We start from the raw sequence: 15,802 nt of genomic DNA, 5'->3' as shown, positions 1-15,802 counted from the left end.
CTAGATCATATAACAATATAATAGATATTTCCTGTAAACAAATTCCAGTTTTTCCCTCTTGGGGGGAAATTTATATGAATAAACTAGGGAAATAAATAAAATACCAAAAGGAAGAAAAGGCAGATAGAAATCAATAAAATTTCAAAAGTGGACAGCAATGACATTTCACAGGAAAATTATAATAATCACACCTCTTGGATGTCAGTGTTCTGATCAGAGATAGTCTTGTTCCTGTTTTCTAAAAAGTGATGGTACATTCTCAAAGACAACGAGCATGAAGTAACGCAAAGAACACGCCGAATGTCAGATCCTTCTGGCCAGAGTTGCTTAAGCAGAGAAATAGTTTCACATGCCTGTCACAGAAGAAAACTGTAAACATCATGACATCTAAAAAAGTATTTTTATTCAAGTGATCTTACCAGAAAAAAATCATACAAAGACAGATATAGGAATTACATAAAACTATAAATATTTGTTAAAAACAATAAATAAAATTTTAAGATGAGAGTGCTCGTATCTGTAATATACAGAGAAGTATTAAAAACTGAAAGACAAAAAAAAGTGATATAATCCTTTTAGAAAGACAATTGATAAGACCTAAGTAAGCGACATATACACTTACCTTTTGACACATCAATTCCATTTTTAAAATCTACTCTGAAGGTATACCTCTAATAATACAAAATTGCACATACATATCATTAGTCATTACAGCATTCATATTTGTATAAATATAAATTTAAATATATAAAACATATTTATATAAATAAATATAAATTCCAGAGTAGGAAATTGGTTAAATAAATTACAGTATATCCACACAAGGGAGTGTTATGCAGCTATATAACATAATGAGACAGATTTTTAAAATCTCTTTAAAATGATTTCTAGAACATGCTAAATCTGAAAAGAAAGTCACTAAACAATATCTACATTATGTGATCCTTTATTTAAGAAAGAAGAGGATATAAGAAAATACACATGTCTGCTTTTTTGTGCAAAAATTACTTAATTAATTTTTAAAAGGAAAGAAAAGAAACAACACCAGAAGGATAAACCTGTACCTAAAGAGACAAGTTACCTACAGAAGTATTTGGGAGTGTGGTGAACAGTAGAAAACAGGATCAGAGTAGCAGGGATAAGAGTAAAGTGTCACTTTTTAGAGTATATCCTTTTGTATATCTCTGATTCTTAGAATCATAAGTATATTTCACATACCTTTCACATACCTTCCAAAATAAACAGGTTAATTTTTAAAAATCTGGATATGGTTGGGGTACCTGGGTGGCTCAGTTGGTTGAGTGTCCAACTTCGGCTCAGGTCATGATCTCACAGTTTGTGAGTTCAAGCCCCGCGTCTGGCTCTGTGCTGACAGCTCAGAGCCTGGAGCCTGCTTCGGATTCTGTGTCTCCCTCTCTCTCTCTCTGCCCCTCCCCTGCTTGTGTTCTCTCTCTCTCAAAAATAAATAAACATTTTTTTTTTTTTTTACTTTAAGGATCTGAATATGGGTGGGAGGGACCCAAAATGAAATACAAATATTAACCAACAAACCTAACTGTATTAATAATGAATAACATAACCAAACTGAATGGGGTGAGCAAGAAAAGAACTAACCTAAAAAACTTTGGAAAGCAGTATTTTAACATATTCTATGACTAAGGCTAAAAAGAACTGCACATAAATCCCGTAATCCACCTAGGGAATATGTTTCTCACATGATATGGTTAGCAATTCTAAAACTATATGTATACATTAGAATTGATGAAAAATAAGTAAATATATTTGTATGTAATGAGAGAGCTGAATTTCTCACAGTTGGAGAAAGAAATAACAAATAAAGAAATGGGAGGGGTAAAATGAAGGATGTGAAGTTGAACTGGAGTAAAAGTCATTGGTGTGAAAGCATGATATTTAAGATAGATGATAGATACATGATAGATAAATACATAGATACATAGATAGATTTTAAAAAATAGACAGATGTGTATGCATGGCTTAGCATATATACATATATTTCCTAGCTGTGTCTGCTGAAAAGTCCTTATAGTAATGACATCCCAGTGGAAATGAACAAACATTAATTCCCAGATCTTGGCTTCTAAATTCTACTTTCCAATAAAAGCAACCAGAACTGCTTAGAGAAGTAGTTGATTTCAAGGCTGGGATAGAAAAAATACAAGATAAGAATGGTACATCTTATGGTTTCAAAAAGTGTAAAACAGTGCTCAGAAAGACCAGGCTTGATGAGTTTGAAGATAAATATACATCCATGTAGCCATCACCACCATGTATATCATCATCAAGGTCATGAAAGACATCAAGGTCATGAAAGATAAGGAAACACTGAGAAACTACTACAGATTGGATGAGACTAGATAGAAATAACTAAATGGATGTGGAGCCCTAGACAGAATCTTGGAACAGAAAAAGGACATTCAGGGAAAAGTAAGTGAACCTCAAATAATGTCTGAAGCTTAGTTAATAGTATTACACTGATGTTAATTTCCTGGTTTTGAAAAATGCACTATGGTTACATAAGATGCTAACATTAGGGAAAGCTGAGTGAGAAGTCTATGGGAACTCAGTACTATTTTTGCAACTTTTTTTTATAACTAAAAAATTAGTTCAAATAAAAAGTTTTTAAAAGTTTCAGTACCTCGTCCATCATATGTTTCCATTTTAAATTTCCAAAAAGAGATTCTAGTGCTAAAATTCTACATTCTTGCAATTGTTTAATCAGGATTTTATAAGCATTCTCAATCTTCTTTTTATTCTGTAAAAGAAAAGCAAGTCACATAAATTGTCATAAATAAAATATCTAATCACTTTCCAACTACAGAAAATCATATTGTGAAAATATATTTCCAAGTTAAAAAAATTACACTAATGTAATTACAGATCATCAACAATACTTTTAAAGCCTGTCAAGCAGCACTATGTTGTCTTTGCTGAATTAATTTTTGTCTGGGAACTTAGTGCATTTTATTTTTTTAAAAACTTTGTAAAAAGTATAATTAGCATAACATAAAATTCACGTAAAGGGGACAATTCAATGTCTTTTGGTAAAGTTACAGAGTTGTGTAACCATCACCATAATCTAATTTCAGAACATTTCCAACATCTCAAAAAAAAAAAAGTGTGCCCATTTAATGCATTATATTTTATTGTGAAAATTTTAAACATACATGTAAATAAGCAATAGCATAATCTCCCCTCAGGTACCTATCATCCAGCCATTATCATCATACACTGTTTTTATTATTTATATTTTAGTTAGTTAATATACAGTGTAATACTGGCTTCAGAATTCAGTGATTCATCACTTATTACACTGGATTTTTATTTGCATTTCATATAGTCCTCAAATAGATAAGTGAAACAACCTCTTTAAAATGAGTACTCACTAACCTAGGAAACATATTATTATACTAGAAATAAAACCTAAAATTAAAAAAAAAATCTTCTTTTTCAATTTTTTTAATGTTTATTTATTTTTGAGAGAGAGACAGAGTGCAAGCAGGGGAGGGACAGAGAGAAGGAGACACAGAATCCGAAGTAGGCTCCAGGCTCTGAGCTATCAGCACAGAGCTCGGCGGGGCTCAAACTCATGAGTTTTGAGATCATGACCTGAACTGAAGTCAGTCACCCAACTGCTGATCCATCCAGGGACCTTTAAAAAAATCTTCTTAAGGACGGACTGGGAAGGATGTTTGTAGAGCACTCTTCAAGCTCAGATTCAGAAACTGTTTTCACAGAATGAAATGAGATCAATTGATTACAGTTCCTCTTCCCAATATAAAAATCAACTCCAGGGCTGATCCTACCCACAGCAGGCAACTAGAGTTGGAAATAGTTTAATGACTGGGATTCTAACTATAGCAAAACAAACTATCTTATCAGATTTCATGACAACCATCTGGATGTTTCCAAATACCAGAAGGAGTATGACAGTATTGTCAAAGAGTAAAAAATGTTAATTGACGCACAAATTATTTTGATGAAATACAGAATTAATATCTCCATATGAGGATTTACTATAAGTAGTGAAAATTAACCAGAAACTAGATTCATTTATAAAATTAGTATTTTTAACTCCCCAAATTTCAATGTAGTAATTGTCAAATATACCAATGCAGCAAAATAACAAGATCAAGCAAAGGATTAAAATCTAAATACTCTGAAAATTCTATTAATGCCTTAATATTATGAAATAAGCATTTTGCTTATTTCCCATCCTCATCACCCTTCTCCATTGTTTTCTCATTAAAACTACCGTATTAACAAGTATTTCACCAGTATGTCTTAGCAACAAAGGCATGAGTTTTTACCTCCAAATGAGTGCATTTCTGACCTTCATTAACTTGGAGGCAGTATACCACACAGTAGTTATGCACATAAGGGCTAAAGTCAGACTGCTCCTTTTCAATCCATGCTTTATTATTCATTTACTATTGATAATGAGCAAATTACTTCCTCAAGTATCTATTTCCTCATCTGCAAAACACGGATGATACTTACACCTAACTAAAGGGCTGTTGACAAGATTTAAAAAATGACTCATGAGAAGTACCAATCATTGTTGTTATTACAAGTTCTGAACATATGATTGCATTTGTATTATCATTATTGTTAATTTTCTATACCTCTCTGTGAAACCTATGATAATTTCCATAGAAGTGGTAGAAATAAAAGTCAAGTAACTTGGAAAATTCTGTAAAAGTCTAGAAGAAATTTATAATTAGATATCAATTACCTCTTTGAAAAAAGTTTGGTTCGTGCACGTGCTTGGCATAAGGTACGCATAAAGTCGAAGAATATTGGATGTTTGCCCTGAGGAAAGCACTACATTGACCTTGATTGACCAAGACTGAATAATTAAAAAGTTGAAAAGTTGCGTTTGCAGATGGTTCAGGCCTTCATCTGCAACCATCAGGTAATATGGGTAACTGTCTTCTAAGAAACTTTTCCATCCTTGTGATAAGCATCCAGAAAATTCTGTTTGAACATCAATGGTGGTATTATGCTGAAGATGAAGAATGAAAGCAGTTCTCAAAGGAAGAAGTTCAGGGAAGCTGAAATATGCATACTCAGCATCCTGTAAGAATGGGATAAAGTATATATTTTTTTAAATTACCCTTTAGTTGGTTTACACGTATCATTAAAGTCATTAGAAGAAAAGGTTCCGATACAGTTTTGTTCTGCGTTATAGTCAGACCTTGACTGTCATTTCACAAATACGTGCCATAAATCACAGTTTGGATTTAAATACAGGCGTCCCCATTAAGCAAGCACATAATGCTCAGGGTTTATCATACTTTCCCTTCGTAGTCTAATTCTTTTCCTCTCCAATTTCACTTCAAAAAGAAAAAGGAGAGAAAAAATATGCAAAAGCAAATGGCGGATATAAATTATCCAGAACAGGAAGCTGAGGTGAACCACTTGGAGAGGACGATCCCAATTTAGTATGATTGTCCTGAAGCAGCAGAGGTTTTTCTCAACAGATCAAAATTAGTGCAGTAAACTGGACTGGAAACATTAGGTTAGAATACCGGCTCTGTATTCAAAACATCACTTGCAAGAAGTCAGCAATGTTTAAAAATCTAACAATAGTGTTGACTGCAAAATGACTGAACAGACACATTCCAAAACCCTTAAGGGTAATACCTTGGTTACCTTCAGGGATAGGATAAGGAAAGGGTGGTAGTGGTTATACTTCTGTATTTGATACTGTTAATATTTTATTAATTATATTCATAATCAGAAAAGGAAGACCAAATACCTTCCCTCAGAGGTATTTACTATGGAACAAAGAATAAAATGAAGTAGTATCAATGAGTTTGACATTTTTCCAGGCTCAAAGAAACTAACTACAGAGTTCTGAAAACAGAAGCGCTTCTCCGAGTTGGAAAAGTTGAATCCAACTGAGCTTCTGTAGAGACTGCTCATCCTCCTTCATGAGCGTGTGTGTCTTTATATAAAGTTTAATGGTTACAAATAAAATATAGCCTTAAATGTGGTAACTTCTGAATACGGGGACTATGGGTATTTTTTTCTGTTCTTCCCTTTAAACTATGAATTCTTATAGATGTATTTAACGTGTTAATAAGAAAAAAATATAAAATAGTAGGGAATTTTAGGTTCAGGTCTTAAATCACATGTTACCTTGAAGAAAACTATGGCAAATTGTCCTCCTTTACTGATAAGATCCATAAGATAGCATTCAATTACATAAAAGAAGTGGAGCTGCTGCCCCTGCTTTAATGATTTCTCACATATGCATGTAGCAAGTAATGAATCGCCATCAATCAGAAAAAATTCAGATTCAACAAAATCATTGAATAAACTGGAATGTCTAAAATGAAAACAGTTAAAACAAAAATTACATATTGATTAAATAAGGCCCCCAAAAGACAGTAGCATTGTCATTATTCTCCCATTATCACTATCATCAGTAGGTGAATTTGCCAAGGAATTATTTTATGTCCGTCTCTACACTAAGACTTTTCAAATATATCCATATGTATGACTATCCCTCATAGGAAGAAGGTGGGATCATTCCCATTCTATAGACATAGAAAAAGAGGCTCAAAGAGACAGAGCAAATTATGTAAAACCACATGGCAGAATCTGGATTGGAATCGGGAATTTAACACCTCTATTCTGAATATAGACCTGTGTTAAATTTCCTTCCTGTTTAATAAATACTATTTCTTTATAAAACAATAGGTTCATTGATAGCTGTGTACAAATAATGCAAGACAAAACTGTTTCCATTCACTATCAAACAGCTCTCAAAGTTCTATGTTAAACAATCATATATGTATTTATATATGTATGTGCATATATAATTGTATATATAATATACTATAATATATATACTGAGATAGATACATATTACTTTCATGTCAAATAGATATACAGGAAATATGGTATCCAAATGTACACCTCTTTTTTAATTTATTTATTTAAATTCAAGTTAGTTAACATACAGTGTAGTACTGGTTTCAGAAGTAGAACCCCGTGATTCATCTCTCACATAGGACACCTGGTGCTCCTAAAAGTGCCCTCCTTAATGCCCATTAATGCCTTAATCCCTCCATTTAGCCCATCCCCCCACCAGCAACCCTCAGTTTGTTCTCTGTATTTAAGAATCTCTTGTTCTTTGCCTCCCTGTCTCTTTTTATCTTATTTTTCTCTCCTTTCCCCTATGTTCATTTGTTTTGTGTCTTAAACTCCACATAGTGAAATCTTTATTACAATACTCACTTGGCTTTTGGCAATGCACTCATAATTAACTGTGACATTTTTTCTAAAAACATCATGTGTTCTTCTAAACCTAAAAAATAAATTATTTACTTATTATTTGAAAAAGAAGAAATAACAATAAAGTTATGTTAATTCTATTAAATCCATGTAGCTTAAAGAATCATTATTTTGTAATTTATAAATATTTTAAATTGAAAATTACCCATTCTTGCCGCTCTCTGGACCTCGAACCTGAACTGGAAAACATTAAATATGGCAAATTTCCTTTACTTTGGTACCTCTAAGTGGCAGTTATTAATGAAAATGACAGACCTACAAAGAAAGAAGAAAAATTAGAAATTCATTTATTCCATCAACAAATAGTATTAAATGACTACTGTGTGTTAAGCAAAACATCAGGCAATGGGAATATATGAACAAAGAGCAACATGCTGTTAGTTCTCATGGAGCTTAAAATCCATCAGGAAAGACAAATATTAATCAGATAATCATATGGACAATGGAAAATTTAAACTGTGACAAAGAGGATAGAGGAAGCATCCTAATGAAGTAATGCTTGAGTTGATTTCTGAAGGATGAAACAAAATTTAATTAAATACAGGGATGGGGGGAGTAGCATTCCAGGCAGAAAAGACCGTGTACAAAAAATACCAGAAAATACCATGTACAAAAGTCTTGTGTCATGAATGAGCGTGGGTGGTTCTAGATCCAGAACAGAAGTCAACGAGGTTGGAATGGAGAGAGTGAGGAAAGAGTTAGCTGTACTAGAGCGTTACAGAAATATAAGAGCAGGCAGAGCCTTTGAGGGCATGTTTTCATCCTAAAATCCACTGACGGATTTTAAGCACATAGTGTTATGAGCGGCTTTACATTTTGAAAGATTACTCTGGCTGCAGTAGAGAGAATAGATAAGATGGGATCAAAGTTCCTGTTAGTAAAGCAGAGAGAAAACCACAGTTTCGAAGGGTAATGAGAGTAGTTTGATGTAATACAGTTTGATGGTAGTTTGGGGCCCCTATGGATATTAAATATTTGAAAGGTTAGTTTAACATAATTTTGTAATGAATCTGATATGGATGGAGAAGAGGGAAGAGTGAAGGTTGTCAAGGATGATTTTAAGATTCTACCTGATGCAACAGGATGGAGGACGAGGCCATTCCCTGGGCAGGAAACCTTGGAACAAGTCTACATTTCAGGGAAGGATCATGAGTTCATTTGTGGTCACTCTGAGTTTGACTTGAGTTCAAGACTGTAGGACATGTCACGTGAGTAATTAAATATGTAGGTCTAGAGGTCAAATTAAATATGTAGGTCTAAAGGCCTACAAAGAGGCCTTATTGTAAATAAGGCCACTGAGGTAGAGGAACTTGCTTGGACAGACAGACACAGTATCATGAAAGAAGAAAGGACTGAAAATACAGTTTTGCAGATCACTAATATTTAATAAATGCCAACAGAGAAGAGGAAGAGTCTGCAAAGGTAATTGAGAAAGAACTGTCAAAGAGGCAGAAGAAAATGCCCTTGAGCATTCTGTTACAAAAAACAAATATTGAGACATTCTTCAAATACGCCATATAGTGTGTTAGGGCAGTGGAACTTGATAGATAGATGATAGACAGATAATAGATAGATTAGATAGATAGATAGATAGATAGATAGATAGATATTCATATTATATGACATTAAAGAACATATAATGATGAGGCACACATTGATATTAAATATTAGGGACGCCTGGGTGGCTTAGTTGGTTGAGTGTCCAGCTTCAGCTCAGGTCATGATCTCGCCGTTCCCAAGTTAGAGCCCTGCGTCGGGCTCTGTGCTGACAGCTCAGAGCCTGGAGCCTGCTTTGGATTCTGTGTCTCCCTCTCTCTCTGCCCCTCCCCCACTCGTGCTCTGTCTCTCTCTGTCTCTCAAAAATAAATAAACATAATAAATATTAAAATAACAATGCATCGAGGTTCATGACTGCAAAAAATGAGTACACTTGAAGAAAAAAGAAATTACTGTGGCTGGAATGGAATGTTTAAGAAACACTTAATAGAGACAGGCAAAAGCATGGTCTCTCGCTTACCTAGTTATTCCCCCTTTTATCAGACCTAAAGAGCATCTACTCCTTACCAAGCATTGCACTTGCTGCCACATATGCATATATGCATAAAACATGGTCCTCTCCCCTCACAATCTGGTAAGGGTTTAAAGAGAATTAAATCAAAAAGTGTAACGTGCTTAGTGACCTAGCAGAAATGGTACAGAAAGCCATTAGAGAATTAAAAGAGTTCTTCAATCAACTGGAGTAGTCAGGCTCTTGTGTTCTGAGGTTTTGAGGACACACTTAAAATATGAGAAAGAATTATGGAAGCATCTTAGAGAAGGTTAAGAGATACAGAGGATCACATCTCAAAGAGCAAAACAATACTGGTTTAATGCACAGAGATGTGAAACCACATGACAAGTTTGATTCCACAGGTTGTTCCACATGGCATAAAACAGAATGATTTGATTGGAAATGAAATAGGAAAAGTGGCTATAGCTCACATTATAAGGGGCTTTTGCCCAGGGAAGAATTTTAGAGAATTTCCCCCAAAACTCTCTGCCATCCAATTCATACAATTCCCAACCTTACTAACTGCACATTAGCCATACTGTTTTACTTCAGTTCTCCAAATTGTACCAAGTTCAAATATAAAAGATGATTCCATGAGAACTGAGTAAATGGGAGAATATTAACCCCAAGTATCTTACAGAAGGGATAGATCCAGAAAAGTTAGGGTCAGATTGAATGAAATAAGGTAATTCATAGGTTCCCGGATGTTCTTAATGTCTCAAGAATTTTTCTTATGGTACTCCTAGGACAAAATAAATACCTAACAGTTTATTTATTAAGGAGTTAGCTCCAAACAAATTAATAAGTCCTAACATAATCATTTGAAAATAAAATACACATAAACAGAAAGAAATAACATCATTTTTAAATTAAATAACAAAAATTACTAATGAGATATGCGTGCCTATTGGACACTACAACTTTTCAACAAAAGCCATGGTGGGAGAATAAAACCCTTCTCAATTTGATAATTAAGGGGTTCCATAGCTTGCCTGCCTACCTCCTTTCATATATCATATAGGAAACTTTTCCTATTAAACTTCATCCTGAACTCATGCCAACCTTACACAAAATGTACATAGAATTTGTATCACTATGCCCAGTTCTCTCTCATTTAAGGGAGAGTCATGGTAGGGAAAATAAAGCCTGCTACCCACCACAAAAACCACTGAATAAATGTATATTTAAAAATCTGAATTATTAGACATGGGGGGTGGTATTAAGAAGAAGCTGGATGAATAAACATGATTCAAGGCCAGAATAGTCCTTTAAAAAGTTTGAATTAGCATTCTCAATAATCACAATATTATCTAATACAATAATAACAGGCTGCTACAGAAAAAACAAAAGTAAACCCTCAAAAAAAATATATACTTTCAGGAAAAAGTCACATGCAGAGCAATAAAATGGACATGATGAAATCTCAAGTTACAGATCGGAAATCCAGGAAATTTCTTAGAAGGCATGAGAAAAAAACAAAGAGGGGCACCTGGGTGGCTCAGCCAGTTAAGTGTCTGACTTCCGCTCAGGTCGTGATCTCATGGCTTGTGACTTCAAGCCCCACAAACAGGCTCTGTGCTGACAGCTCAAAGCCTGGAGTCAGCAATAGCACTGCTAGGAATTTACCCAAGGGATACAGGAGTGATGATGCATGGGGCACTTGTACCCCAATTTTTACAGCAGCACTTTCAACAATAGCCAAATTATGGAAAGAGCCTAAACATCCATCAACTGATGAACAGATAAAGAAGTTGTGGTTTATATACACAATGGAATACTACTTGGCAATGAGAAAGAATGAAATATGGCCTTTTGTAGCAACATGGATGGAAGTGGACAGTGTTATGCTAAGTGAAATAAGTCATACAGGGAGACAGATACTATATGTTTTCATTCTTATGTGGACCCTGAGAAACTTAACAGAAGACCATGGGGGAGGAGAAGGGGAAAAAAGAAAGAGAGGAAGGGAGGCAAACCATAGGAGACTCTTAAAAACTGAGAATAAACTGAGGGTTTGGGGAGCCCGGGTGGCTCAGTCGGTTGAGCAACCGGTTTCAGCTCAGGTCATGATCTCGCCATCTGTGAGTTTGAGCCCTATGTTGGGCTCTGTGCTGACAGCTCAGAGCCTGGAGCCTGCTTCGGATTCTGTGTCCCCCTCTCTCTCTGCCCCTCCCCCACTCCCCTCCCTCATGCTCTGTCTCTTTCTGTCTCAGAAATAAATAAACATTAAAAAAATATATTTAAAAAAATAAACAGGGTTGATGGGGGTGGGAGGGAGGGGAAAGTGGGTGATGGGCATTGAGGAGGGCACCTGTTGGGATGAGCACTGGGTGTTGTGTGGAAACCAATTTGACAATAAATTTCATATTAAATAAATAAATAAGTAAAACATTAAAAACTTAAAAAAAAAAAAAAAGCCTGGAGTCTGCTTCGGATTCTATGTCTCCCTCTCTCTCTGCTCCTCCCCTGTTCATGCTCTGTCTCTCTCTCTCTCTCTCCTTCAAGAATAAATAAAAACATTAAAAAAAATTTTTTTAATTGATTAAAATTGTACCTGGCACACAGTTAGAACTGAATAAAATGAGGAGCGTTATTGGATGTTTTGGTAAAAGAAAATATAATGTTTTCAAAGTTCCAAGGGGAAAATATTTTGAACTTATAATTCCGTACCCAGTCATTCAATCCATTAGGAGGGCAGAAAGACAATATTACTAGATATTTAAGAAGTCACCAACCACCTAGCCTGAATGATAATGTTATTTAAAGAAACAGTTCAGAAAATTAGTGGGTAGATATCAAGCAGAAGGACAATCAAGAAACAGTATAACTACATATGATGCAGGAAAATTAAAGGAAGCTATAAAGAAAAATAGGAGGATCCATGATACTCTGAATTTAGAAAAGTATCGATTTCAAACAGCGGTCTTAATGATAACTACATTTCCAAGTCAACCATATAGATTGCTTCTACAATAAATAACATAATAAATAATTTTGTGACTTGTTTACTTGACTTCCCATTTTTTACTCAACCAGAAACAAATCACAAAAATTAAAGTCATAAACGGGCACCTGGGTGACTGTCGCTTAAGTGGCCAACTCTTGATCTTGGCTCCGGTCAAGTTTATGGGATAGAGCCCTGGTGGGTCTCTGCACTAACAGCAGGAAGCCTCTTGGAATTCTCTCTCTCCCTCTCTCTCTGTCCCTTGCCTGCGCGCTCTCTCTCTCTCTCTCTCTCTCTCTCTCTCTCTCTCTCTCAAAATAAATAAAACATTTTTAAAAATAAAGTCAAAAATACTGTAAACTATGATAAACCATTATAATATAAAAATAATATAATTAACCAAATTGGGAAGTTCAGAAAGGGATGAATAGTGGAAAAAGAAGAGCGTATATTAAGTTCCTCATTTTTCATAGCAGAAAGTCCAGAAAGAGCAGGTAAAGATAATATATCAAAAATTAAGGGCTTCTGGAATCAAGAAGTTAAATTGCCTTTCTCATATAAGTACTGAACCACTGTGTTGCCAAATAAATATAAATAGGGAAACTTCATTTATACTTATATTACAACTTCTAATGAATTAATAGATCTTGTTATTTTTAGGTGCTAGAACAACAAAAATACAGGCAAATAGCTACTTCCATGTAGAAGTGCATCATTGTTGAAATATTCCAGCAAAGACTAGCCTGGGTGCCTCAGTCAATTGAGCATCTGACTTCGGCTCAGGTCATGATCTCCTGGTTCATGAGTTCAAGCTCCACATCTGGCTCTGTGCTGACAGCTCAGAGACTGGAGCCTGCTTTGGATTCTGTGTCTCCCTCTCTCTCTGCCCCTCCCTCACTAGTTCTCTGTCTCTGTCTCTCTCTCTCTCTCTCTCTCTCAAAAATAAACATTAAAAAAAAAAAAGAAATACTCCACCAAAAATTTTGACCTGAATTTGATCAAAACTCTAGTAGCAACAATTAATTAACGAGACATTTATAAGATAGAAGAACCTGTTAAATGATACCAGGAAGATTAGAATCTCTACAAGGCCAAAAAAAAAAAAAAAAGGAAAGGGAAGGGAAGGGACTCCAATTTATTAACAAATTACAAGAGGATGAAAGAGACCACAACAAGCCTAAAGACATATTATCCAATCACAGTAGTGCCAAAACCTTATCTGGGTTCTGATTTAAACAATCTTTAAAAGAAAAAAGAGAAGGGATGGGAAAAAAGAGAAATCATAGATTATTAGAGACAGCCCAATTCAGAAAATAAGGCCCAGGGAATGATGGAACCTCTTGATGGAAAGAGTCATTTTCCTGAAACACTGGAGAAAAGCTGACCAGCAATGGACAGAATTCTAGATGCCCTCCAAGACTCCAGCCACCCTGGTGCACTGCCCTGTATAATATCCTCTCCTTGGGTGTGGGCAGGACGGGAAGATTGAATGGGATAATCTCTCCCATGATTAGGTCACATTACATAAGACTCCAACATTCCAGGAGACAGATTCTCCTGATAGCTTTGAAGACATAAGCCACAATGCTTTGAGAGGACCACCTGGCCGGGAGCTGAGGGTGGAATCTAAAGGCTGAGAATAACCCGCAGCCAACAGCCAACAAGAAAACAGGGAACCTCACAATCCCACACCTGCAAGGAACTGGATTCTTCCAACAACTGGAAAGAACCTGGACAAGATGGCAGCTCCAGTAGGCACCTTCATTTTAGTCTGGTGAGATGCTGAGTAAAAGCATTCAGTTACTCTGTGTCTAGACTTCTGATTCACGGAAATTTATAAAATAATACATTTTTATTGACTTAACCTCCCAAATTTGCGGTAATTTGTCATGCAGCAATAGAAAACAAATACATGCCCCTTGACCATTTTTACATTCTTTTAACTGTTATAGAAGAAATAAATGATTATTGCATGAAGCCACTGAAATGTAGGGGTAGGTAGGAATCGCCTGTAAGTTATTCGAATGCAGATTCTGATTCTGCAAGTTTGTAGTTGAGCCCCGATTGTGCGTGGGGTGGGAATGCTAGCTGCCTGCCGCTACCGATGTCTAGGTCATATTGGTTATGCTCAGATCTGACCTCCCTTAGTTTCCCTAAGGCCCAGATCCCAGCATTCTTTCTTTGAAGAGGTCCCCTTAAAAGCCTGAACGCTCGCCCCTCTCCTTCGGATTCCAGACCCCGCGCTCCCCACCTGCGTCCCTTTCCTCTGCCTCTCCCCACGCCTTGCCTCCCGGCGCCAACGGGAGACCCGTCCGCCACCATTTTCGGGGGGCGCAGCGGGGCGCGTCCGGAGCCGCTCCCGGGCCACCTCCCGCCTGGACCAGAGAGCTGGAACCGCGAGCGACATCTCCACTCCGGGTTTCTCCCTGCAGTGACCCCGGTCGCCTCGGAGCCCGCTCCACACGCCTCCGCCCCCACCCCGGTTCGCTCCCCGGAGCAACTCCCCCTGCTCCTGCCAACCTCCACCCCGGCGTCCGCACCGGACCTGTGGCGTCGGTGGAGCAGCTGCCGGGCACCTGCAGGGAAGGAAGCGACCGACAGGGGCTCAGAGCGCGGAGCCCTGAGTGGTAACTCGAGGGGGCGCCTGAACCTGGGCTTCTGACCTGCCGAGCCGCCTCGGCCAGTCTTTTGTACCCGGAAAGGAAGTTTTGGTTTCGTTTCTCACATCGGGCACGTTTGAGTTTCGTTTTCCTTTATCACGAAATAGGTCCGACGGGTTCCAGAAGAGTGAGTCTGAACATCCTTCCCTTCAGTGGGGACCTTAAGACATAGTAGAAACGGTAACCTGGGCTTCGGAATTCGGACAGGAAACAGAGCGGAGTGAGGCCAAGAGATCTGGGACAGCTGGAAGATAAAAATCAAGGAGGGGCAGAGTTTAGAAATAGATCAAGTAGAACACTGTGGAATCTGAAGTTCCACCGTGGGTTTTGCTGCTCCCCTTTGATTCAAAAACAAAAACTGTGGGAAGGAACACCTGAACGTGGAGTTCTAGTAGGAGAAGATAATGATGACTGCTCTGTGCAAACTATATGTGGAGCCAAGAAACACCATTAAAAAATCGAAAGCGCAGCCCGCTCGCTTTTTACTTCTGCCTTCATGTTATTTTCACTAAATGTCTGCCCGTCGTGGCAGAAACTACTGTCAATTTGGGTTTTAACCCTAGCCTCTCTTTCCTTCTAGTCTCTTAATGTGCTTAGATTCATATGCAAATATACTCGAATTCTAGGAAGAGGCAAGTAAGTGGAGGTGACAGTGGTTTTGGGTAATATTAGCAACAATGGAGAGCCACAGCTACTTTGTCTGCAAGGCAGGTAAAGAACAGATGGGCAGACACTGTCCCATAGAAAACAGAGCAGTGCGTGATATATTTTCTTGTCATAAATTGAAGAGTCAAGTTGTTAAAGAAAAAGGTAGGGACAGAGAGA

The 15,802-nt window shown here is 36.9% G+C and overlaps 1 protein-coding gene across 3 annotated transcripts in view; it reads right to left on the bottom strand.

Annotated features, from left to right (window-relative positions):
- LOC125164137 (probable ATP-dependent RNA helicase DDX60) overlaps positions 1 to 15,071 on the bottom strand; it is a 107,062-nt gene extending 91,991 nt beyond the window's left edge. Inside the window, exons 1-7 of one of the 3 annotated variants that reach the window (XM_047856645.1) lie at positions 14,863 to 15,071; positions 7,469 to 7,578; positions 7,267 to 7,336; positions 6,163 to 6,352; positions 4,754 to 5,095; positions 2,657 to 2,773; positions 192 to 353 (exon numbers count right to left, since the gene is read on the bottom strand). In XM_047856645.1, the coding sequence (XP_047712601.1) occupies positions 192 to 353; positions 2,657 to 2,773; positions 4,754 to 5,095; positions 6,163 to 6,352; positions 7,267 to 7,336; positions 7,469 to 7,472 (885 nt within the window). In that variant the 5' untranslated portion in view covers positions 7,473 to 7,578; positions 14,863 to 15,071. Of the gene's footprint in view, positions 1 to 191; positions 354 to 2,656; positions 2,774 to 4,753; positions 5,096 to 6,162; positions 6,353 to 7,266; positions 7,337 to 7,468; positions 7,579 to 8,393; positions 8,524 to 14,862 lie in introns of those variants that run through there. The other 2 variants (XM_047856646.1, XM_047856647.1) reach the window with 2 other exon arrangements.
- Between the last annotated feature and the right edge of the window lie 731 nt (positions 15,072 to 15,802).

The sequence above is a fragment of the Prionailurus viverrinus genome, chromosome B1 (assembly GCF_022837055.1).
Source record: "Prionailurus viverrinus isolate Anna chromosome B1, UM_Priviv_1.0, whole genome shotgun sequence".
In the NCBI taxonomy this organism is placed as follows: Eukaryota; Metazoa; Chordata; class Mammalia; order Carnivora; family Felidae; genus Prionailurus; species Prionailurus viverrinus.
Note: the sequence above shows the minus strand (reverse complement) of the source record. Positions and strands in the feature narration are given on the sequence as shown.